Raw genomic sequence first — 24,267 nt, forward strand, 5'->3', positions numbered from 1 at the left:
GAGAATACCTCGTGAGCGGTGGTGATAAACAAGCTGAGAGCAGTGCCAATCAAGATAGAAATCAACTTCCGCCGCTCCTGCGAGAGCATGCCGACAAAGAAAAAAAACCACGTTTCGCACGCCTCCGTTGCGATCACACGGCGGAACCGAAACCGCGTTGCCACTGAGAGCGAGAATACCTCGCGATCGCGAACGTCGCTGATAAACAAGCTAAGAGCAGCGCCAATCAAGATAGAAATCAACTTCCACCGCCCTGCAAGAGAGTGCCGACAAAGAAAATGACGTTTCGCGCGCTTCCGTTGCGATCACGCGGCGAAACCGAAACCGCCAAAGGGGCATTGCCGCACTCTGAGCAACGCGCTGAAGCTAGCAATCAGTTATGTTTATCTCCCCAAGAAGGTAGCGCAAATTTCAAATGCTTCTTGTAAGTGCTAAGTGGTGGCAGCACCTCTTGGTGAGCACGCATCGTCATTATGGGCGAAATTTCAAACGGAGGGTCGGAACCGTACCCGTACGGCAAAGACCTTGCGGGACAGAAAACCGCCGCCGTACATGTACGGCGAAAACCTTCAAAGGGTTAAGGAGAGAAAAGATGGCAATGCTGGCAGCACAAAATTCAAAATAAACTGATTCGTGAAACAGCCACGACTGCAGGGGAGACTGGTGTTTTTCACATAAAAAGGGAAGCAAATAAGTGGAGGGAAGTTTTTGTTTTATACCCCACAGATTCAAGGCAACTCGAAAACACGGGTATGCACGTTGTTCAGCTGTGAGAGCATAGGAAATAACCACAGGAACACGGAGCAACAAACCAGAACTGGTGTCACTGACAATTGGTTCTTATGCCAAATGGCAAACTACGAGGTTTGCCTCGACGCTACCGCGACAACGTGGGGGAAGATGGGCGCGTGTGCTCCCCACAATATTCATGGTTATTTCCTATGCTCTCACATTATTTTCTATGCTCTCACAGCTGAATGATGTGCAAAGACAAAGCAGCAAACAAAAGTGTGCTTTGAAAAAAGCTAATGGTTCCAGAAAGCTCAGGTTACAGTCATATACTATCAAGACATCATATTACTTGATTACATAAGCTTACCCCTATTCTGCCCATAGCCCACGCAATAGATCCAGTCGTTAATTTACCGGCAGACTTCGTATGTGTGTTATAAAGTGCTACGAGAGGACATGAGCAAATGAACTAGAAGGCTCCTTTCCAGCATCCCATGTGTGAGTGACGACGGTGCGATCCATCCACGGATGCTTCGCAATGTAAGCTGGAGCACATACAACTGGTTACACCGTGATCGTGCATGGAAATGTCAAGCAATTAAGCACAAGATGCGTCCCCTTTCATTTAATTTCCTCCCAGTTGCACTTCATCAAGATGTGACAGTGCTACGACAAAAGCACCCGCGCACAACTTGCCTTGGTGAGACACTGCGAGTACTCCATGGTGAGCGTGCGCAACACAGAGTCAGAGAACCCGCTGGCGACGGCCGAGAGGTCCTGCACGGGAGGGTCGTCCTCGTTGTCCTGCACCAGGGTGCTGACGTCCTTCCAGGTCAGGTTGGCCTCCGGGTTCATCTCGTCCACCACACGGTCTGCGTGTGCCGAAAGGCCAGTGGTCATTACAGCACACCGCTCATTAGCCTAAAGAAGGAATTAGCACTAGACTGCCAGAGCAGAAATCATTCCGCTGTCATTCTGGAAGACAGCAAGTGCTTGGCACCACACTTGAGTGCTTGCTGTCCTCAAACTGTGGTACTGTCCTTGAGCAATGGCCTTGTCTATGAAAGCAGCCTCTTGAGAAGACAACGAAGCTAAGCAAAGCGGTACTCAAATGAATTAGATGTCTCACAGATAAAAGTGAGCTCAGCAGCTGAACTGCACACAAGAGAAAAGGTGATGAGACAAAGTAGAGTCCCCATTTTTCCCTTTGTCCCTTGTCCACACTGTGGGTGTTGAACTTGCATTAGCTAAGAAAGCCAAACTTTTGTGCCAACTAGAGAGCAATGAAAGTGACCACTGTTCTCTACATTGAAACTACCTATACTATCTATTACAGTGTAGACTACTTATATTGCAAGTTGCCAGAGTTGCGAATATTCGCGCTGCAGCCCAATGCCTCCTTTACTAGATGCCCGCTGCGTTGCTCGCTTTCCCATTGTAGCGGCGGTTCCCTTAGTTCAGCGTAAATTCCGTGAGGCGGCGCTCATTGCCTTTTCAACTTCCGGCGGATGTGGCAGCGGCGGCTGAATGTTTCCGCCGGTGCGTTATATGCGCGGGCGTCTGTTAGCGAGCGCTATCGCGGACCTTCGAGACTGTGACAGGTGCCATGGTAATCTCAGAGGCCGCAGCACGTGATCTAAGTTGCAGGGGTTCGCCATGAGAGGCGCCCGTTGCCTATTCGCGGAGACGAGGGAAGGGAGAGGGCACGGAACCGAGTTTACCGGACAACGCGGCAGGCATCTAGTAAAGGAGGCATTGTGCAGCAAAGCAATTTTTGAAGCCTGTGCACATGGAAAACACGTTTACCAACCAGCCGCATGTATTTCAACAACGCAGTGGACCCTGCAATGATAAAATGAACAGGGAAAAAGAAAAAAAAATTGCTTTTGTGGGAATTTAGTTGTTGTGAAATGGGACAGCAAGGACAAGGAATGCTCTGAAAAACAAAATTTTATGGTCAGAATACCACTGGCCTACTCTGGCGAGCCATGCTTGAGGGCGTCCAGAACCGCGTTGCCAACAGCACGAAGTGCGCTCCATGCATCAGTCAGATGGCAACACTGGCATACAGCAGTTATCTTGACTTTTGCGAGAGCTCGCACGGCTCAGAACTGGATGTCGAGCCTACAAGCAACAATGTTCCTGCAGTGACAAGCATACTGTCTTGGCGCCTGGAAGGCCGTTGCTCATGTGTCTGGAACGACGCCATTCATAGCATTGTGTCCCATTGCCGCTATAGGTGAAATCTTGCGAAAGTGATTGGTCGAGTGTAAGGGCGTCTCCCAGCAAACTCCAACTGGCCACACCAACTCCTTACACGATGCCCAATGGGTGGAACTGAAAGCTGCCTGCTTAACGAAATTCGCCAGAATGTCAGTTCCCGTGTCATCTGCTCGTGTAACATTAGCAGAGTCTAGAAAGTGCTTGAATGCATTTTCTGGCCATATTTCGTAAAATACCGCCACAATCACACTTGCATGGCCGCTGCCATTTTTGTTTACAAAAACAGCAGTGGGCCGAAAGCGACAGCAGGTGCCAGAAGTGCGTCGTGGCAGTCATATTGTTTGGACGATTGCCCATTTCAAAATGCTGCATCGCCAACGACCAGTACTGACGAGATGGGGATTTACATACTATGTGTCATGTGTGCACACTCTGCAGCTTGGTGTGCATTAAAGTTGTCCTGTCCTGTGGTGTGGTGTGCAGAGAAAAACAAATCCTCATCCCACTGACATCGACTTGATTATGGTGGCTTGAGATGGGGGCCGCTGCATTGGCTGCCAGGCCTCTGGCTGCAATTGAGAACATGAACTCTCTTGTGTCGCTGAAAGTGACTGTCTGAGAACACGGCTCCTTATTTGGTGCAGGATTTCGTTGTTGATAGATACAAAATACATAGATTCCTACGGACATTCGCCGGGGATACGAAAACATTTTGTCGTGGCAAGAATTTCGTTGCCTTACGCTTTCGTTATGTGGGGTTCGATTGTATGAACGTGCAACTGGCATGTTTGCAGCGTTTTTAATTTGCAAAAGTTCAAAGGTTGTCTACCTGTAAAAGCCTGAGGACTGGACTTTCCAGATGGCATTTGGAAACATGGCCAGAGGCATGGCAATGTTTTCAAAAGTTTCTTTACAAAGACTGTTGTATAAAGTGGCAAACAGCAAGGAAGAAGAGAAATGTCAATGCAGTTTTTATTTTTGTCTCCACTATGCCCCTCTGTTCCACCCTATGGGTGACCGTTATTTTCAGTCACTGTGTGCCAGAGGATTTTTCTGAAGTGCAACAAATTCAATTTCTGTCTAGGTAACACGTTAGCAGGTTTTAAATTAAAATGCTAGGTATTTGCAAACTTTACGGAACATCTAGGAGAGCTGGCGGGCATGCTGCAGTGAAAGAAGCAGGGAATGCTCGTGCCAAACTGACCTGACATGCCCTGCTTGTTGACCTGCCGGTCGTAGATGCGCTTCTCGAGGCAGTTGTCACACACCAGGCGATAGATGTGGCATGGCTTGGCCTGGCCGTATCGGTAGATGCGGCACACGGCCTGGGCATCGTGGCAGGGGTTCCACGAGGCGTCCAGCACCACGATACGGTTGGCGCCCGTCAGATTGATGCCCAGGCAGCCGGCCCGCGTTGACAGCAGGAACAGGCTCACCGACTGGTTGCAGTTGTACTCGTTGATGAGCTTCTCGCGCTCCTGCGCCGATGTGCTTCCGTCCAGGCCTGCAGGTGACGGAACGCAAGGTTCAGTGACACAGCATGTGACGATCGCTGCGCTTCATCGACCAAGGCAAATCAATCAATCAATCAATCAATCAATCAATCAATCTTTACTGCGCATTCATTCATTTATAAAAAATGTACACTGGGACAACAACTAAAAGCTGCTTTTTTGCAGCTTCACAAGGTTCTTGCCCGTATTCGTGACAATGGGGACACAATAAAATAAAGTTTGTACACTTTAGCGTGTGCAATGTACAAATGTATAAGTGAAAATGAGTAAGGCGAAATGCACAATCAGTGATACAAAGCAGTCGAACTATGACGAGTCTTGCCTGTGTGGGTTGTTCTTTGTTTAACCTTCCGCACGCTAAAGCCAATAGACGCTCTAACACTCAGTGATGAGGTATAAGTGTGGCATAATATAGAAGACGAACGCTCTCGATAAAAAATGAAATGCTGGAAAGGGCTTACGGTTGTGTTGCAGGCCCCCTCTTAGACACTGTACCCTTGAAATTTAGGCACTCAATTACCCCTGTGCCTTTTCTAATTTCAATTACTGCTGATCTCTTCGGTAGCTTAAAGGAATACAGTAAAGACCCGTTACAACGAACAGTTATAATCGAGCAAGAAAGCTCAGCTAATCCAAACTCTGTTGTACTTAAAGCTAGGTATCTGGCATGTTGTAAAAAAAAAAAAAAAGTACTTCACAAACACCACTTTCTAGCTTTTGATTATTAAAACCTGGCCAATTGCAAAAAACGAACAAAGAAAGAAATTTAACAAAAAATAATTTCACTGCTAATCATACCAACACACTATAGCAACATGGTGTGCTGTCTGCCTTTTTCTGGACACTGGCTGCAGTCAAACGACAGTTTTGCTGGTTTCCTCACACAACGGCAAGATTTTTCCACCGGGAGAAAAACGGGTTCCAGTGATACTTTGGCAGCTGCAGCCCGCCTTCCACGTGAAACACGATAACTTTGAATAGCCAATTTTCCGAGTCGAATGTGACTGAAATAGCAAATGCTATTCGACTTCCCACAGCCTTGCTCTATGGGACCTCCTCCTGTAAACTCGCACATCCATGTAGTATTTGTACATGCGGCATGAATAAATAACTGATTGAATTTGCGTTTGAAACTTAGAATATTTGCGTACCCCTACACACGAAACTGAATGAATCTCTGGGGTTTTACGTGCCGAAACCACAATTTGATTATGAGGCACGCCGTGATGGGGAACTCCGGATTAATTTTGGCCACCAGGGGGATCTCTCCCGTACCCCCAATGCACGGGACAGGGGCGATTTTGCATTTCGCCCCCCATTGAAACGCGGCTGCCGCGGCCGGGATTCGATCCTGCGACCTCGTGCTTAGCAGCGCGACACCACAGCCGCTACTAAAAGCCACCGCGCAGCAGGTTACACGTGAAACTGAACTCCTTCAAAGGGATTCTTGATTTTGTTTCCCTCTCTGTTTACTCACGGAAGTAGTTCTTGCCGCGGGTCCACTTCTCGCCGTGGGGGAGGCCTGGCCTGAGGGGCACCTCCCGGCGGCTGAGGAATCGCTCGACGAGGTCCAGCGTGGACAGGGACTGGCTGAAGACGAGCAGCTTGTCCCCGACGCCCAGCGTCTGCTCCACGATGGTCATGAGCACCAGGAACTTGTAGCTGTTCTCCAGCATGTCCGGCATGTACTTCTCCATCAGGGGGTATGCCTGACATGACACGGGGTGGCCGCATTGACACAACCACCCTTTCTTTTTTAGTCGTCAGCTCGCAGAGAGTGCTATGCACAATCTCAAAAAGAACTATGGAATGTCGCCCGCAAGAAATATGGTGGTGAGGCCGAGCTCGCAAAGTTGTAAGAGAAGAGGAAAAAACAACAACTGCATAATTCGGCAAATCCTCCGGCGCTGAGACTTCCAAGAGGCACGACAACAACGGCTGCTATTTCTGGGACCATAACTTCATTTCTCTAGTAATGTCATGTACAGAATTTTTATTTTAGAAATTGAATAGAAGATGTTCAATTAGTCATGTGCTCATACTCGTACATGCTTTTTTTATTGGGACTTTGCCCACAAGAGACTTAGGCCTCAGAGACCGGCATGGGTGAAAATTCCCTTGGTACTCCCACGTGGCTAGTCAAACATAGTTACCCCGAGTGTTTAGCTGGCATTACTACAATCAAGGAGCAATAAATGCCCCTTTTGCCCGCTTGCACACGTACCTCGATATCTTCTGTTTCTCAGTGCTCATTGACTCCCTACTGCAATCAAATGAAGCTGCAGTTTTTCTACAAATAAGTAATAAATAATTGACTTACTGGTTGACTGAGTAAAGCTTTTGGAAGTTGCACAGAGGAGGCTAGTTTGCAAGGTCCCAAGTTTCCTGATACTACACCAATGTGCTGGCCAGCTTCACTCGTTGACTTTAATAACTCATGTTTAGCTTTGGCAATGGCAGAGCAGCTTGTAAGGCCCCTGAAGGCTCCAAGCTTTTTCGTTTCTTCTTTCTTTCTTTCTTACTTTCTTTTAGTGACATGCACCTAAGTAGGGCCACACTATCCACTCACCCACTCGTAGCTGATGTTGTTGTCCGACTTCTCCCGGAAGGGCGCAACAATGCCTGGCTCCTGCGTATACTTCGGCTTGTTCACACCCATGCCGGACACGGGTGTCGAGATGCCGTCGCAGTTGAGCCCATAGGAAGAGTAAGGGGAGTCCTGTGGCTGACCCAGAGGGTCCACGCACCCGGCCAGGCTGCCGTCCGGCCCCACACAGCTGTTTTCCGCAACTACGGGGTCTGGGAGGCCTGCACGCGCACGTGGGAGCAGAAAAAAAAAAAAAGGACATCAGAATTTATTCTCACAAGATTAGTGAGATTATCCCAAGACAGTAGCAAGAACCTTGACTAGGTCCGGGGCACCCAGGTAGAGTGACCACAGAATGAAATGCGTCAATTTAGGGCTAACTAATTGCCATACTTTCGTTTCAGCTGTCTGCAATTTGTGTGACATCGACGCAATTTATGAATGCACAGTTAGATCAGAGTCCAAAAAATGAGAAGAAAAGAAAAGAGAAACCCTTCGTCATGACACAATCAAGCTCAAGCTACCTAGAGAATCTGTGGCACTCAACGTTGAAGTCAAACTGTGCCTGGTCCGGAAAAAAAAAAAAAAAGAAAGAAAAAGGAGAAATGGTTGGCCTTTCCTGACCTGCTGAGTTGGTGTGGTGGTGGTGGTGGTGATGGTGGTGCTTCTTGGGTTGCGTCTCCTTGACCGTGGGGCCTATCAAGTCGATGTCCAAGTCGATGTCTAGGCCCTCCTCATGCTTCTTATCTTGCACCAGGTGGAACAGGATGTCCGGGTGGTTCCACACCTGCAGGTGTAGTCCCGTGTTAGTCTCATTAAGCTTGGTTATTAGTGTTGGGAGTCAACGTCTCGTACCAATGTAGGTGGTAAGAAATCAATGGTGGAGCTGCTGCTAATATAACCACTTGTGGCTCAGCTCAAACACTATCACCCTTGTCGTTATTTTTCCAGGGTTTAGAAGGCATGTGATTACAGAGTAGCAAATCCTAACCCAGGGTGCAACAGGCTGGTGTCTGGCATAACGCAAAAAATATTACCACCTGGTTTTAGTCCGAATTCACCATTAGCTCTCCGTTATAGATCAAAGGGGCCCAGGCCCAACCCTTACGGTTGAGCCCTGTCCCGTGGAGGCATGCTTATATCTTTCTATTTCTGCCAGGAAAGAAGCCCCAAGCCAACCTGACAGCATGTTCGACTGGCTGCTTTCGAGTGCTCTAGAACCCTCTTGCGGTGTGGTTTAATTCCACCTCATTCATTCAGGGTGCCGTGCTCCAGCTCAGAGCGCTTGGAGGCATTCCCACCTTCAACCTAGGAGCGCAAACGATATCTGACAAACTCGATCACATGGCTACCCCCTACTGCTTCTGGGTGCAGCTAGCACGTTTGCCTGGGGCAACTCTTGTTTGGCTCCAATCTCGTGAGGGCTCCACGTTGCTGAGAACCAAGCTGGGGCGTGGTAGGAATTGGTCGAATGCACCATGAGAGTGTGCTTATCAGCTGCTCACGTCGAGGCAAGAAAGGCACCGTGCACAGCTCTGGAGGCGGTGCCTCGCTGAGCCAAGCAGTAACACAGCAGAAACTCTTGGCAGAGCTACACGGCAGTGCTTGGCGGCAAGAATTGCCGCAGATGTTACACTACCTTCATTTATCACTTTCCTGCCCGCGGGGAAAAGTGGCAGTTTTTGGGTAGCCTATTAAATACTTTTTTTTTTTTAACTCACAGGGCATGTTTGATACTAAAGTGTATGTATCGAACTACAGAGGAAGAAATTTACTTTCCAAAGGTAAAAATAAAAGAGAAGAAGTTATAAATCTAGGGGTGTGCGAATATTCAAAACTTTCGTATAACGAGTGGAATAGTCACCATTCGTAAATGCAAATATATTTCGAATACTTTTCGAATATTTCTGTAGGCCAACTGGGCTCAAACAAGCATGAGGTTGGAGCAAAATTAAGGTAAGTTTTTCATTCTGGAGGGCATGGTATGGACATAAAAAAATGGGAACTTGTGTAGTGAAGCAGGTTACGTCACTTAGGTAACCACAGTTTACAGGCCGTACAGCAATCGTTCACGCTCTCCGAGGGGCCCTGTGCATGCAAAGAAACTACTTGCTTGCTTCTAATGCTAGATTTGTACTTTTAATAAACGACCCTTCAAAATGTACTATGTAACGACAGAAACTTCCCAACTTTTAACAGTACTGGGATGTGAACATCGTCTTATATTAATAGGGAGAACGGTTGTTCATTATTCGAAGACTATTCAAAAAGTATTCAATATTCTATTCGAATGGTGGCACTATTTGATTCGTATTCGATTTAATCTCAAAAATCACTATTCGCACACGCCTGTATAAAGCGTCAATGTTGGTTCGCACAAGAAGATGCTTAAAAGATTCCAGGACATGCATTTTCAATGCAAGGAATTTGTGCAGTATTTCAGCAAACATCAGCTTTCCGTGAACAGAATTTTTGGAGATACGTAAGAAAACATTATCCTTAGTGACTAGCCCTATCGCGATGCCGAGGTAGCCTCCTGGCTGTCTTCTAACTCAAAAATAGACTGCACGACTGCCAGCAAGTGAACCCGCCCAAAGGACGTCAACACCTTGCTGATAAGAACTGTGATCTCTCGAACACACAGGATATCTTTAGATTAGCATGTGGCAGCAACAAAATGGTTTGAATAAAGTGAAATGAATGGGTGGTGTGCGTGCAATGACAATATCATTTTGGGAACTATGAGTGTTCATCACACTGACCTCACCCCTACTCCGAAGGCGCTTTCAAATCCCCACACGGTGGAAAAAGTAAATGGCAAAGTGAAACTGAATAAATACAGTAACCCGTTATGTGGTGTTAGCTGTCTCAAAGCGGCAAAACATTGACTTACAACCGTCGACAGAAATGGGCTCTGACAGGTAACCGTTTACACAACAAAGAACACGACAAGTTGAAAATGCCACATCAGTGCTCCTTAATGCCTTCTGTGGCACATTATTATTCTAAATGCTGACCAAAGATGGCCATTTTTCTCATTAAGGAATACTTTATGAAAAAAAAAATGTAAGGCAATATCCTAAGCACTTAATTATAAAAAAAAACTCAGCCATTTAATTGAAAAATTAACCACTGCAGAAAGAAACTGCAAAAAAAAAAAAGAATGAGAAGTATTGTTGCAAAAACATTAGTTGCAAGAAAACTGGAAAGTATCGGAGCTCGTTCTTGGCTGTTTTCACAAGTACTAATACGGGGACAAACCCAGCTTGTACACAGAAAACTGGAGGAGCTAATGCACACATAAACATCAGTCAATGTCTCCTGAAAGAAGGTGAACATTAAAACAGAGTACATACGCTTCCTTTAACTTTAGGGTTTTGTTGGGCGACACTGACCTTGCAGCAGACCGCAAAGAATTTGAGTGGGTTGGTGACCCTGTAGTTGTGAAGAAACTCCTTGACAAACTCCCGATACAGCGTCCGCTGGATGGGCGTCATCCGAATGAGCAGCACGTGCTCTTCCTTCCGGGGCAGGGCGTCCCGGAGCACCGCATGGCCTCGCCTGGAGAAAGCAACCCGACAAAAACATCAGGACCTCCCTTGTCGCCTAGCTCGTACCCATGGGCTCATTCACGTCGGCTAATGACAGAGGCCGCACAATGGATGTTCACACCGGCAAGCGGCGACCTGCCCGCTGCCACACTGAGATGTCTCGCAATTGTTGTCGTTCGTATCTGCTCGTACTGCCATCTCCAAGTAAAATAAGTGCCAGCATACAAAGACGCCCTCGACATCAGAAGAAGCTTTGCGACAAACTTCAGTTGCTGGTATGAATGAGCCCTGTGGGCTCATTCTATGAAGCTCTAAGAATCGCTAACGGTATGTTCGACTCGTGGTTTTCAAACGCTCCAGTGGCGCTAAAGCGCATTCAGCTCGTCAAAGTATAGCACTCAGAGGTAGGAGTGTGTGAATATTCAAAACTTTTGTATAATGACTCAACTGTTGCTGAGTACGTCTCGGTCCCCAAATCGAATAGTCCACCATTTCACTATTAGCAAATACAAATATTTAAATAATATTACAAATGGCCAACGGTGGACGACCAAACATAAAATCGGAGCAAAAGTGCAATAAATGTCGTCTCTGAAGCCATAGTAGGCATAAAACACTCAAGTAGCTTCCTAATGGAGAATGCCATATATCACTCAAGGAGCCAGAGGCTTTCCGCTAAACCGCTATTATTTCGCACTCAATAATGGGAGTTGAGTATGCTAATAAGCTGCTTTTTGTTCCTAATGCTCCATTTTCACTTTTAATGAACAGCACTTCATAACGTAAGACGTAATGACAGAAGCTTGCTAACGTTGCGATTACACTAGGGTGTAAGCATAGCTTTATATTAATGGTGAAAACAACCATTAATTGTTCCGATTTCAAAAACATTTTGAAAAGTGTTCGATTCCTATTCAATCTGGTCTGACAAATGAGTTTTTGCAGCCCCCTATTCGGGACATTTTCGCCTGACTCATTCCGAGCGTCAAACTTGGGAGTGCTCAGACACGCTCTCACAGTTGAGCTACGGGAATGAAACCACGGTGCAGAACATCGTACTAACAAAATCAGCGCGATGGAACGAAACAAGCAGCAGGGGGTGCAACCGACCTCTGAACGAATCCCTGCAGCAGGCTGTGCAGCACGTGAGCGCGGAAGCGCATGAGCTGCCGGTCCTTGGGCGTGCTGTCCAGGCACTGTCCATTCTGGATGGGCCGTTCAAACATGTTGCAGAACTCGGAGCGCGTGCCCAGGTACGAGGGGCGCACAAAGTCCACCATGCACCAATACTCCAGCAGGTTGTTCTGCAGCGGGTAGCCCGTCAGCACGATGCGCCGCCTGCGTAAGGGAACACGACAGCGGGAGCTCGCCTTGAGAACATGCGTCTGCCGTGCGAGCAGAAGGTCAACTGCATCGAGTCTTGAGGGGAAGCTTAACCTCATAACTACCATGTAAATACACGGGAATTGGGAAATTGGCGTACTCGGCATCATCAAACCTGATGAGGCTTGTTGCATTTAAGAGAAGTTGGAATCTGTCACATGGATGCAGTATGCATGTTTTATTCAGACCATCAATCTATTTTTTTTAGAAGATGTGCTGAAAATTGCGCAATTTCAGAACAGTGAAGCATAAAGATTGCAGCACTGTAAGCTACAGTGTTGTAAACAGTACAATGTTGCATCGTACAGTCGAAACTTGTGATAAAACAAAAGCCTGAGACAACAAGTTCTTCTCACAATGAAATATTTTCGTATCCCCGGTGAATGCTCAAAGGCTGTAAGAACATTAGGCCCAATATCATCTAGCCGTGTAATGTAATGCATTTTCTGCACAGCTTAATTGTACAAACATGCTTCCACAGCGTGCTTGTATTGGCTGCTGCCATTTTCATTCACAATAATTGCAAAGCATTGGAAGCGACTGCAAGTGCCAGAAACAGGTCCCAGCCGCCTTCTCGTTTGTTGATCACCCGTTACAAATGGCACAGCTGCATCGCCACCGACCAGTACCAACATGACTGACCAGTACCAAACAGTACATGACCAGTACCAACGCACATGCAGCTTGATGTGCGTTGAAGTTGACCTGTGGTATGCACAGAAAACAAAGAAGTCCACAACCCGATGGTGCAAGCTTGTTCGTGGCGCTTAAAATGGCGGCTGCAGAATGGGATGCCATTTTTCCAGCCCCGACACCGTGTTGAGCCAGCGTGCTTGGCAGTGCCAAGACTGCTGTTGCTGATTGCGTCTAGCCCTAGCTTTGAAATCTCATGAAAGCGTTCCCGAAAGTGATCGTCCGAAGGTGCTGCCCCTGCTTCAAGCACGCTTGTTTCGACACCACCCAGCAGGTATAATGTGCGGATTCAGCATGACCCGATGAAGGTTTGCCCAAAGACGGAAATCATGCTAGTGCCCTTGGCACGGTCACACCATTGCTGACCGATATGTTGGGTGGACTTTATGGACTTTGTGCTGCCGGCAATGCAATGCTATTGGATAGCCTTGAGCAGTACTTGCCACTCTGGCAGTAAATTTTCGTCTTGCAGCGCTGTCTGGGCTGCCTCATTTCACAACAAAATTCTCACAAAAGCGAATCTCTTCACTTTTCAAGCCGACTTCATCACTGCTGGGTTCAACTGTAGCAGCACAGCAACAAAGAAACGATATCACAAATCTGTAAGCTGCATACACTGAGACATCAAGACCTGCTGACCGAAGCCGATGTACTGTAGAAAATTGTGTAATATCAACATGCCACAGAGATTTTTCAGCATATTAGAGACTAACGTAATGATAAAGAGAGATCTCAGAAGTCCTCTTCAAACAAAAATCTTTGAAAACTAAAGCGTAACTTGTGCACAAGAAGCTACTTCAACACGCAAACCAGTACACGAAGAACTTGCCCGCAAGGACTAACTTGAGTTTGCATGCTCACTCACTTGGTTCGTATGCTCTTGAGTGCAGTGGACGTGCTTGCATTGCAGTTCTTGATGCGGTGCCCCTCGTCGCAGATGACAAGGTCAGGGCCCGGGTTCACGATGGCCTGGTGGATGTCTGGTAACACCGGGAGAAAGCACCAAACAAATCACCAGCTATTATCCCCTGTAGGTCACAGCATTGTGCCTTGTCACTGTCACTACAACGATACACATTGCGAGGAAGCTACGAATCCCAATTAGAGAGAGTGGCCCTCCCTTGCCAGGTAGCTGGTAGCAACGTCACAAGTGATGCTGAAGAAGTAACCTGCAGCTCTCCTTTCCCCTGTTTAATTGTGGGGCTTTACAGCCTAACGTAGTGTGTTGTTTCTGACATCATTTCAGCTTAACATATTTTATACTCATGTTTTGTATGACACTACGTTCACGTTATTGGATGATATGTTATCCAATGTTCTGTTATATATTGCTGTGTTATCTAATGCTATGTTTCTGTTCAAGTTTAGCATGTACATCGAAGCACTTGCTGTGGTTGCTTAGTGGCTATGGGGTCGGGCTGCCAAGCATGAGGTCACGGGATCGAATCCCGGCCCCAGCAGCAGCATTTCGATGGGGGCGAAAAGCGAAAACACCCGTGTACTTAGACTTAGGTGCACGTTAAAGAACCCTAGGTGGTTCAAATTTCCAGAGTCCCCCACTACGGCATGATGCCTCATAATCAGATGGTGGTTTTGGCACGTAAAATGTACATCAAAGTTGGGCACCACATGTGCCACGTGTCAAGCTGTGCTTTGAGTTTCGTTTCCAGGCCTCTGTCAAGCTGCAGACCGCAGATTTTTAGCCCTGTAAACCATTTCAAGATTGTTATATAAAAATAAAAGGAACTGAATCACATTTAAATTGAACATCGCAATCTGGCTCCCCAAAAACAGACAGGTCTTCACACTAGGGTCGATCAGGAAGAGGTGAACTACGACATATGCGGAGGACACAATACAGTAAATTTTCATAACAAAGTAATAAGGACAAGGAATTGATTTCGTTGTAAGCAGTCTTTTGTTAAAAGCGGAGGAGTAAAAGGAGACATAGAAATGTAAGAACTTGAAAAATTGTGAAAAATCAATATTTTGAACAAAGCAATTTCGCTACAACAAGTTTACTGTGATTCATGTGGATTCAGCACGTCAAAATACATAAACAGGGCAAGATTCATTGAAATGTATTTGTAATAATAACAATCGAATGTATACATCGGCCTTTAGCAGCTCTTTTTTCCCAAGAACCATCAGTCAGTGGAACAGACTTCCTTCCTCAGTTGTAGGAATTTCTTGTCCTAACAAGTTCTTTTCTGCATTAAAAGCGATAGAATCTCTTGATCCCTAAGGCTTGACAAATATGGCGTGTACGTCTAACAATCATCATGACCTATAGGGAATCCCAGTTGCAAACGATGTTCTTTTCTTTTTAGTGCCTCTGCTGTATTGTATCTTCATACCGCATTTCTTAAAACTTATTATTCGCTTTGTTCTTTGCCTTTTCACTATGAATCTTTGTAATTATTGTGCTTTAGGTACTTTTTTCTCCCATGTGACATGTGACATCTGCAACATGCCTGTGTTCAACCTGACTGCGTGCAACGCGGCTGTGTGCTTTTGTGTCAACATATAATGATCTGCTTTGCACTTACACGAATTTATGCAAACTTGCAATTTTATGCTCGTTTCTTTCTGTATCCCCCCCCCCCCGCACTGTAATGCCTGAATGGGCGCTGTCGGTACTAAATAAATAAATAAAGTAAACAAGGCAGTTAAAAGCAGAATTTAAAGCCCCACTCCATTCAGGATAGAAATGCGGGACATACCATCCAGGAGCTGCGAATGGCGAGATTCGTCCTCCGGCACAGAGAGGTCCTCCTTCTTAGGACTTCTCCGGCGCTTGTTAGGACGCACCACCTTCTTTAGCGCCAGCATCCTGTACATCTCGTAGCCCATCAGCAGGACGCCGCCCTTCTTGTGCCAGTCCACTGCGAAGGTCGAAACGTGAGCGTTTTGGCACACATTCATTCAGAAAAGGCCAGAAAGACTCCCTGAAGATTTGCGATATGTTTTCCTGCTCAGCCCAATATAAGCAATGCGAAACGGAGAAAGAGCAGAGACAGACAAGCACCAGCTGCAAAATTTAGTGCTTAGGTGATACCATGTACCAACTGCAAGCCTAGTACTAAAGTGGCAGCAAGCGTCGACTACCAAGTTAGCAGTACGTACCAACCAAGTTCGTGGTTGGCACTTGTTTGCTAACTGTAGTAGTGCTGTAGGTGTAGGGAAACGCAGTTGAGGACAGCAGCTGATTAGGTGATGCAACAAGATCACGAAATTGGCAAGCACGGTGTGAAGATACCTCATGCAAGTCGTAGGTAATCGGAAACCGCTGAGGCAGGACTTCATCGCGCAGTGGACCTAAATTATGAGGCGAACTAAGCCCTGTGCACCAATCAAAGAAAACTACTGCTTTCAAAAGGTTCACTGGAAATGTTGCTGTTGTACTTACAGATCAACTCGGCCCTGGCTGGAGTGGAACGGTAGATGTCGTTGAGGAGGTAGACGCGGTACGAGCGGGGCCTTACTTGGCCCGAATCCACCAGGTTCTGCGGAACAGCCTCGGGCGCCGGCACCCACTTGTCAAATTCCGCGAGCCAGTTCTGCGCCACGGAGAGCAATGCGCACCTTCTGTAAACACTCTTGCTCTGCTCACAGCCTTGGATGACACACACACATGGTACACTGCTTGGTTCAGTTAACCTGCTCAGCTGTTAACCTGTGAGGGACCTTGACGGCCTCAAATCGTCATGAATGGTCCGTCACTTTATGACCTATGGTGAGCCCACCTTGCCATGACTATTTTGTCACTTTCAGAACGGTCTCACTGCACGTAGCGTATATCAAAAGGTCTTTTTTTTTTCCTTCATGACAAAGATGGCAGTAGACACTCTATGAGCATTGCGGTGCGGCGGCTCCCAGTTGTTTTTTTTTTCCTTCTCAGGGATATTTCATCTTCCTTTTTGTGCAGACACCCAGAAGCCAGACTTAATTGTTAGGATTGATAATGCAGCGTGGGAACATTGTAGTAAGTGGTTTATTTTACCACAGGCCACACACAAAAGTTCATGGTGCTGCGGCTCCTCATTGTTACATGTGAGTATACTTTGAGCGTACTTCTTTCTGTCCAATTCTTGTATTGTTCCGTTCTTGTATTTCCTTTTTTTGCACAACCCCATTATAATAATTATGGGCTGTAACAATGGAATTTTTTGGCACTTGAATACAATCATAAGTGTGTTCGACTGTAGTTTGAACTGTCACTGTGGTCCTGTCGTATTCACGCGTAGCTCAATGTGTGAGAGCACCCAGTAATCAAAGTCAGAAGCTTTTGCTCAGATTAATTCGAACAGACCGAGCCTCAAGCCACCCTCGCTGGAAGCTGCTACCAGCTGCAATGGCTGCAAGTAACCATGGCAACTGATCACATCGCCACCTTGAGCTCTCAAGAGTCTATTAGCTTAGTCGGCGGTGCAGCGAGGTGCAGTTCCGGCACACTCGCAACTGTGATGTGCATAGGCCTCCGTAGCAGCACAGTATACAATGAAGTGAGGAACTAGTAAACAAGCTTCAAGCGATTTTTGTGAAGCCGTGGCAGAAATGCATGCAGGCCCGTATAATTTACTTTCTATCGTAATGCGTTTTGTATACAAACAAAAAAGTTGCAAACAGATTCTTTGCATTTGCATGATTATTTAAACCTCCCTGTGACACTGCCATCTCATACAGAACTAATGGCAACTGAAATTTCGCACACCGTATGATGGCTCATTCGTTTTTGCACGTAAACTCATGTGGACAATGTTGATAAGATGCATAAAGGGGCGTGTACAAAGTTGACATCATTTGGGTTGCCGTCCATGCCCTCACTTTAATTTTTGAGGTGGTTCCTTCAACTTCCGAAGTGCCGTACAGCCGTTGCAAAGAGTTTCTTCGACTTGCAAGTTTGGTTGCCAACTCCCAATAAGGCGGCACTGGTTAGGCCTAGCCGGTTGAAGTGTCAGGCGAGACGCCATCGGGGGAAAGCTTGCCCCCTTCATACGTCCATACCCGTAAACAACTAAGTTGGAGATGGGGCAGATTAAAGCTTGCCCTTCATATGTCCGTACCCGTAAACTACTAAGTTGGAGATGGGGCAGATTAAAGCTTGCCCTTCATATGTCCGTACCCGTAAACAACTAAGTTGGAGATGGGGCAGATTAGGTGTGAGATCGCACCTGATCTGACACCGGCGACTTGTGAGGTGCCAAGGAGAAACGCCGCTCAGCCTACGAGCCAGTCGTGGCTGAGCCCGATATCAGAGCACAGCTCTCATCATCTAGTAGTGGTGCGTGAAAGTACTCTGTGTACAAAAATGTGCTAATCTGCGCATATAGCATCGGCACACTAAACACGACTGCTTCTCGGTTAGATTCTTTCCCCAAAATTATTTGCTGCTAAGTTGGGGAGTGGGACCTCAGGGCAGAGCTATAGAGTTACTTCTGTCCAGAACTGAGACTAGCGAGATTTCAAAAGTAGTACAAAATGATGGCAACGAACTATCACACGACAAGGAGGAAAAGTTGCATGATAATAGTGGCTATGTGCGACAACCACTGTGCTTCAGAGTTGACTAGCAATGCAAGTAACCTGCGGTTTTGACTCTTTTGAGATTCATTCTTTCCGTCTATAAGAGACGAATTACGCAACCAACGTCCCAGAGCCCATTCTCCGACAGCTTTCACCCGTCACTTGCAATGGACACACACCTGGATGGTGTTGATCGGGGTGATGCAGAGGACCTTGCGTGCTGCCGTGTGCCGCAGCAGGACATCCACAAAGGAGATCACCTGGATGGTCTTTCCCAGGCCCATGCTGTGAGCCAGGATGCAGCCAAAGCCGCTCGAGGTGTCGAAGCGGCTCACGCACTCCACCACATTGTCGAACAGGAACCGAATGCCACCAATCTGTTCCGTGTCGTGCAGGGCACAGTCGTGACAAAGGGAACAGAGCAAGCGCACGTTATGTGCACATATAGCGGATGAAAAAAGAAAGAAGAGAGAGAGGGAGGGGAATGGTTTTAAGCACAGAATGGGCATCTGTAGCAAGCCTTCAGATTTACCAGTTGGCAGCTAAACACAGGAAAGTTGCTTTTCAGAACAAGCTCTCTTTAACAAGTTCGTTATCTTGAATACTCAGGTTTTATGCGGTAGTGATGGCAAGCCGGCGCTACAGATCACAACTCGCAGCAATTGTCGGTGGCAGCCATCTTTTGCCAAGGACTGTGGGAACAGGTGGAATGAACAGCATGTTCTTCCTGCGTGCTTATGGCCAGCGCTCATTTGTCATGGCTTTGTTCCCAGCTGTCCCATCAGTGAACCCAAAGATCCTGTGTGGTCTGAACGGCCAGACAGTGACTGGAGTCTAGATTAAGTATGCTTGTTATGAAGGCAGGTGCAAGAGTAAGAATTATGATTTATCGATCAGACCGTACGTGTGAGTGTCTGATATCATAGTGGAGACCGAAAGGAAGCGGTGGAGTTGTACGGGTCCTGTTATAAGGTAGAATAGACAACGGGTGGTCTATTAAAAGCAGCAAAATGGTTGCGAAGGGCAGGGAAACAGAATCAATGGCAAATAAGGATGAACTGACGAGATTTGAAAATTTGCAGGCATAGAATGCAGTCGGATGGTACAGGGAATGAATAAATGGGGATCGCTGGGAGACATTTGTGCCGGAGTGAAAAAGATGATCATGACCATTAATGGAGTGGTCATAGTGTGCACATACTATGTACAGGTGTCAATCTCATGACATGAGATCAGGATGATGGCCTAGCCGGGACAACAATCCCAAATGAATGTGGCTATGGCACTACGTTTGCATGACACTTGAACACCAACCTGATGAGGCTTGACGATGGGGGCCAACTGGGGTGCTAAGAAGACATCCGGATCTTCGGGTGGATGCCCCACATTGACCAGGACACGACCCATAGTGTCTGGTAGATTAACCGCATCGTTGATGTGTGCACCATCATTCAGGTCATCGCCCTTTTCGTCCTCCGCGTCATCTCCGTCACTCACTACCATGACCACGTCATCGTCCTCTTCCTCGGGGATCTTGGCTTCGTCTGATGACGAGATGTCTATCACATCTCCACCTGAAGTGAGGAGAGAGTTACTGCTTTGTCAACAATTGGTAAGAACTTAGTGGCACAACTGTAAAACCATATGTCTATCACACGCTTCGAGCTTAAAGAGCATAACGCGTTTCTTGTTGATGTTACAGCGGCCTAGGACATTTGCAATAAGGCGAGACATTTACAATTCCACCAAGAGTGAAGCGTCTTCCTTTCTAAAGGTTTCAATAGTCTAGAACCTTATCTGGAATCTCATTTTATAGACAAGCCATTGCACAAAAAGCAAGACAAAGAATACATGTCTACAACAGGCCTTAAGTTATTCCCAGCCTTCCACCTCTTAAAGAAAGCAAAAGATCCGACCTTAAGCAACAGATTTTAACAACAACCAAAGGCTTGGGCTACAAAACCAAACACATAAACCACATGTTAACGAAATCCAAACAACATAAGTTTTTGTAAACCTTGTTCACGTACTGAAGTTGAAAAAGTTATGCAGATCCTACGCATTCCGGGAATCGGTCTAAGTGAAACTTTCTATGCCGACTGCGAGGAACACTATTCTGGTCAAGTGACAATTTGCAAGCGTAGACCACATGACGAAGACAGACACATATTCACTGGAAAGTGCTTTGCTGAATGTAAGCCTGTGATGCTCCAACACTACAGACAAGTCCAACCGACACCAGAGTCTACTTAAACACACGCTGCACATGAAATCAAAATTGTCTTACACAAAGCGTTACTCTAAGTACTTTTTTGCACCTGTGAAAGACACGGTCAGGTTATACTGCCGTTTCCTCACTGCTAATCAACGATTCTCAGCTTTCCGTAAGTGCACGCTCGCGTTCCAAGCCATTCGTCGCTGCGTGTCACGCTACTACACTTCGCACTTTTTAACTCCTTACAGCAAGAAAAACTTGTTACAGTCAGAAATGGTCACTACACCTGATTGTGGAAACCACAGCTTATAAACACAATTTATCCCCACGCACCCTCAGGCTGGAGCTTTCCTCCCGAGCATGTATTTGAGGTGGCTAACTTCGATGAACTGTTGAATCGCATTTATCTTTTTAAACAATTTCTTTTCTGTCTTCTTTTTAGAGCATGAGTTACTGTTGTAAGGTACTGCCCAGACGTTTTTACCGTTCTATTTCTTTTTTCCAAAGTGTGCGCACCTTGCACGTATTACGCAGTTTAAGAAAATTGTAGGGTTTAACAGCCTGAAGCTGCCCTGCGGGCTAAGGGGGACGCCATAGTGAATTTATTTTGACTGCACAGGATTTATTTTGACCACATGGAGTTCTTTACTGCGCAACTAAGGCATAGCACGTGAGCGTTCTTAAATTCCGCCCACATCAGAGCGCAGCCGCGGTGATGCAAAACCGAACACATGACCTTGCACTCGGGAGCACTACGCCACGGCCACTATCCACCGCGGCAGGGATGCACACATTTAAAGTGTTGTTCCACTCTTTCTTGGGCTGCAGATGGCTGGCAGTATCGCAAAACAAACAAAAAATAGTCCCAGGATGTCATGCTAATGTTTAGCATGGTCATAGGCTGCAATTGCACCCTCTTGGCAATATGCAGCCTTGACCAGATGGAATTCCATCAGAAGCCGAACTGAGACCTCTAGGATTTCCAGGGAGTACAAGCTTTAAAGACCAACTGCAATGAAATTGCAGTCCATATACTAAAAGGTGTAGTTTCAGATAGCATAGATTTACAGCGGCCTCTGGGCAATAGATTACGATTTAAATGCGTGTGGATGTATTGCAAAAAGGCTTGCAAAAGCTGAGGTCCCCCCCCCCCCAAAACTAAGAAGAAAAAAAGAGAGAAAGGAAGAAAGAAAAAAGAAATTCAGCAGTGGCAATTTAGTGCTACAGCTGAACCTCGCAACAACGAAATCGGCGGAGAATTCGCTTTCATGAGAATTTAGCTGTTACGAAATCAGACAGCAAAGATAGGTAATGCGTCGCAGAACAAAGTTTCCTGTCGTAATTCCGCTAGACTACGTTCACAAGCTTTGCCGCATTGCCGAGAGCATGCAGAGCACCGCATGCATCGATCAGCAGAGGCAGCACTGCCGTGGAGCATTCTTCTCGGTCAATTGCTTTCGGAGATATGATCACTTTTGCGAGATTTCGTGTAACTTGGCACCAGACGCACAGCAACAGCACTCCACGCAAGCAGTAGCATTTCTCCAGTGCAGGTTGTCACCCATAGATGCAGACTCGTCCGGTGCTGAGCGCGAAAGTGATGGTATCTCATATACTCGAAGGCAATCGATCGAGATTACGACCCCTTAGCACAAATCTACCGTATTTACTCGAATCCACGCCCACCCCGGTCCTAAGCCTACCCCCTAAAGTCCAAAGCCAACAACAACAACAACAACAGCAAAAAAAAAAAAAAAAAAAACGAGGACAGCGTTCACAAAATGCAAACAGCATTTATTGAATCTGAACGTTGTGGGGATGCGTGACTCTCACGCGTCCCCTGATATCTGCAGTGCAGATATCAGGGGACGCGGATATCTGCAGTGCGGCTTCGCCGCGTGGCCTGGCGCCCGCGGCGGTCGGAGTGGTACAAGTGCAGTGCGAGAGATGGCGCGAGTGTTGCGCTGCTGTGGGGTTACTTGGGTGCGAGAAAGACAAGGCGCTCCCTCTTTGTTTCGGGACAGCAAGCAGTGCGGACGTGCCTTGCCGCGCGTGCGCCGATCCATGCTTTTGCGAGACCGTCTCACGTGGCCGCCTTCGAACGTGCCACTGTTCGCGTGACCGTACACGCGAACGACCATGCGTTGGGATCCAGCATGGGGCGAACATATTCGCGCGCTATCCAATCGCGGTGAGTCGGACTTCCTAGATTTGTCGCGCGCCCATTGGCATGTCTTGTGGATAGCAACTCAGCTAGCAGGCATTGATCTATGAAAGGTGCAATAAATGCCCTTGTGATTGTTTGCACTACTGTGTTGTCGTTCCTTTGTCCCAAGAGCACGGAGGAGGACTCCACAACGTGCAGAGCTCATTCAACGTCATCGTCGCTGCTAGACTCATCGCTGTGTTCCTTGTCACTGTCACCTTCAAACAGTGCACTATCTTTGGTAGTGTCAAGCGCATTAGATATGCTGCACTTTTTAAAGGCGCGCACGATCAAAGTACCTGGGATGTTGTCCTACGCTGCAGCTACCCAGCCCGCCAGCTGTGATAGCGATGCACGTTTGATGCGGCCCGTTGCCGTTAGCATGTGGTCTTCGTCAGTCAACCAGTCCGTGTAATATTTCCGCAGACGATCCTTGAAAGGTTTGCTGATGCAGACATCAAGTGGCTGCAACTGGCCCGTCATGCCGCCCGGTATGACAGCAAGGTCCGTGTTCGCTTGGGCGAGCGCAGCCTTCACATTGTCAGTCAAGCGCCCACGGTAAGAGTCGACAACAAGGAGCGCACACTGATAAGGCCGACATGACACGGGTCAAAATGGCGACCTCGCTTGTGTACGGTTGGCTACTGGCACGGCTAGTAGCGGCTGCAATACTGACTTCTCTAGATGGTGCTAGCTATGCACCATATTTAGCAGTTTCAATGAAAAACTGGCACGTTTTTTTTCAAATCCTCGAATCTAAGCCGACCCTAAAGCTTGGAATATATTATTTGAAAAAAAAATCTATCGGCCTAGATTCGAATAAATACGGTATGTCCGGTGCTGAATCCTCACGCGATGCTTGTCGGGTGGCACCGAAACCAGCATTCTTGAAGCAAGGGATGCGTATTCCTGGAATATTGCTTAATCATGGCCCAATTTGTGGCACTCCATGCTGCAACCGCCATCTCAAGCGCCATATTCCATGTCAGTGGGATGTGGATTTTCCTTGTATTTGTTGCATTTTGATCACCGAGGTGCACATTACGCACACTATTAGGTGTGCGAAAACTGCCGTCTTATGTCGGTAGCAACATGTGTGCCGCTTCGAACAGGCAATCATCAAACAAGATGGCAGCCATGATGTGTTTCCAGTGCACGTGATCACTCCTGGCGCTTAGTTATTTTTGTAAACAGAAATGGTGGCGCCCACGCAAGTGTAATGTGGTGATATTTTATGAAATTTTAGTGCAAGGCAATTGCATTTAAGTGCATTTAGGAGCCTGCTAGCCTTGAGCAAGTAGGTAATATGTGGGGTTACGTTCCGGCAAGTTTCCTTGATGCGGGAATGTAGTACAGCGACATTTCGTCGTCAAGAGGTTCGAAATGCATTGATTTTTACTGGCGTTTGCCGGGGATACGAAAATATTTCGTTGTCGCGGGTTTTGACTGTAAATGCGAGAGAAATGCATTTGCATTACGTCACATTGCCTGCATGTGCCACTGTTATTTAAACCGCATCAACCACATTGTAAAGTGTTGTTCAACAGCGCATTCGACGCACATCCTGGCTCTTCAAGGATCGTAGAGCAACTGACAGCGGTCCGGAGCAGACCACCGCCGTGTCACTATATGTATAT

General features: G+C 46.9%; 1 protein-coding gene across 4 annotated transcripts in view; it reads right to left on the minus strand.

Moving 5' to 3' along the window:
• LOC142557342 (helicase ARIP4) overlaps nucleotides 1-24,267 on the minus strand; it is a 47,776-nt gene that overhangs the window by 11,557 nt on the left and 11,952 nt on the right. For 3 of the 4 annotated variants that reach the window (XM_075669102.1, XM_075669103.1, XM_075669104.1), the window contains exons 5-16: nucleotides 19,524-19,783; nucleotides 18,389-18,586; nucleotides 16,093-16,243; nucleotides 15,407-15,568; nucleotides 13,549-13,663; nucleotides 11,718-11,945; nucleotides 10,452-10,617; nucleotides 7,681-7,843; nucleotides 7,039-7,277; nucleotides 5,947-6,178; nucleotides 4,160-4,459; nucleotides 1,429-1,604 (exon numbers count right to left, since the gene is read on the minus strand). In XM_075669102.1, the coding sequence (XP_075525217.1) occupies nucleotides 1,429-1,604; nucleotides 4,160-4,459; nucleotides 5,947-6,178; nucleotides 7,039-7,277; nucleotides 7,681-7,843; nucleotides 10,452-10,617; nucleotides 11,718-11,945; nucleotides 13,549-13,663; nucleotides 15,407-15,568; nucleotides 16,093-16,243; nucleotides 18,389-18,586; nucleotides 19,524-19,783 (2,390 nt within the window). The remainder of the gene's footprint in view (nucleotides 1-1,428; nucleotides 1,605-4,159; nucleotides 4,460-5,946; nucleotides 6,179-7,038; nucleotides 7,278-7,680; nucleotides 7,844-10,451; nucleotides 10,618-11,717; nucleotides 11,946-13,548; nucleotides 13,664-15,406; nucleotides 15,569-16,092; nucleotides 16,244-18,388; nucleotides 18,587-19,523; nucleotides 19,784-24,267) is intronic. The other variant, XM_075669105.1, reaches the window with a different exon arrangement.

The sequence above is a fragment of the Dermacentor variabilis genome, chromosome 9 (assembly GCF_050947875.1).
Source record: "Dermacentor variabilis isolate Ectoservices chromosome 9, ASM5094787v1, whole genome shotgun sequence".
NCBI lineage: Eukaryota > Metazoa > Arthropoda > Arachnida > Ixodida > Ixodidae > Dermacentor > Dermacentor variabilis.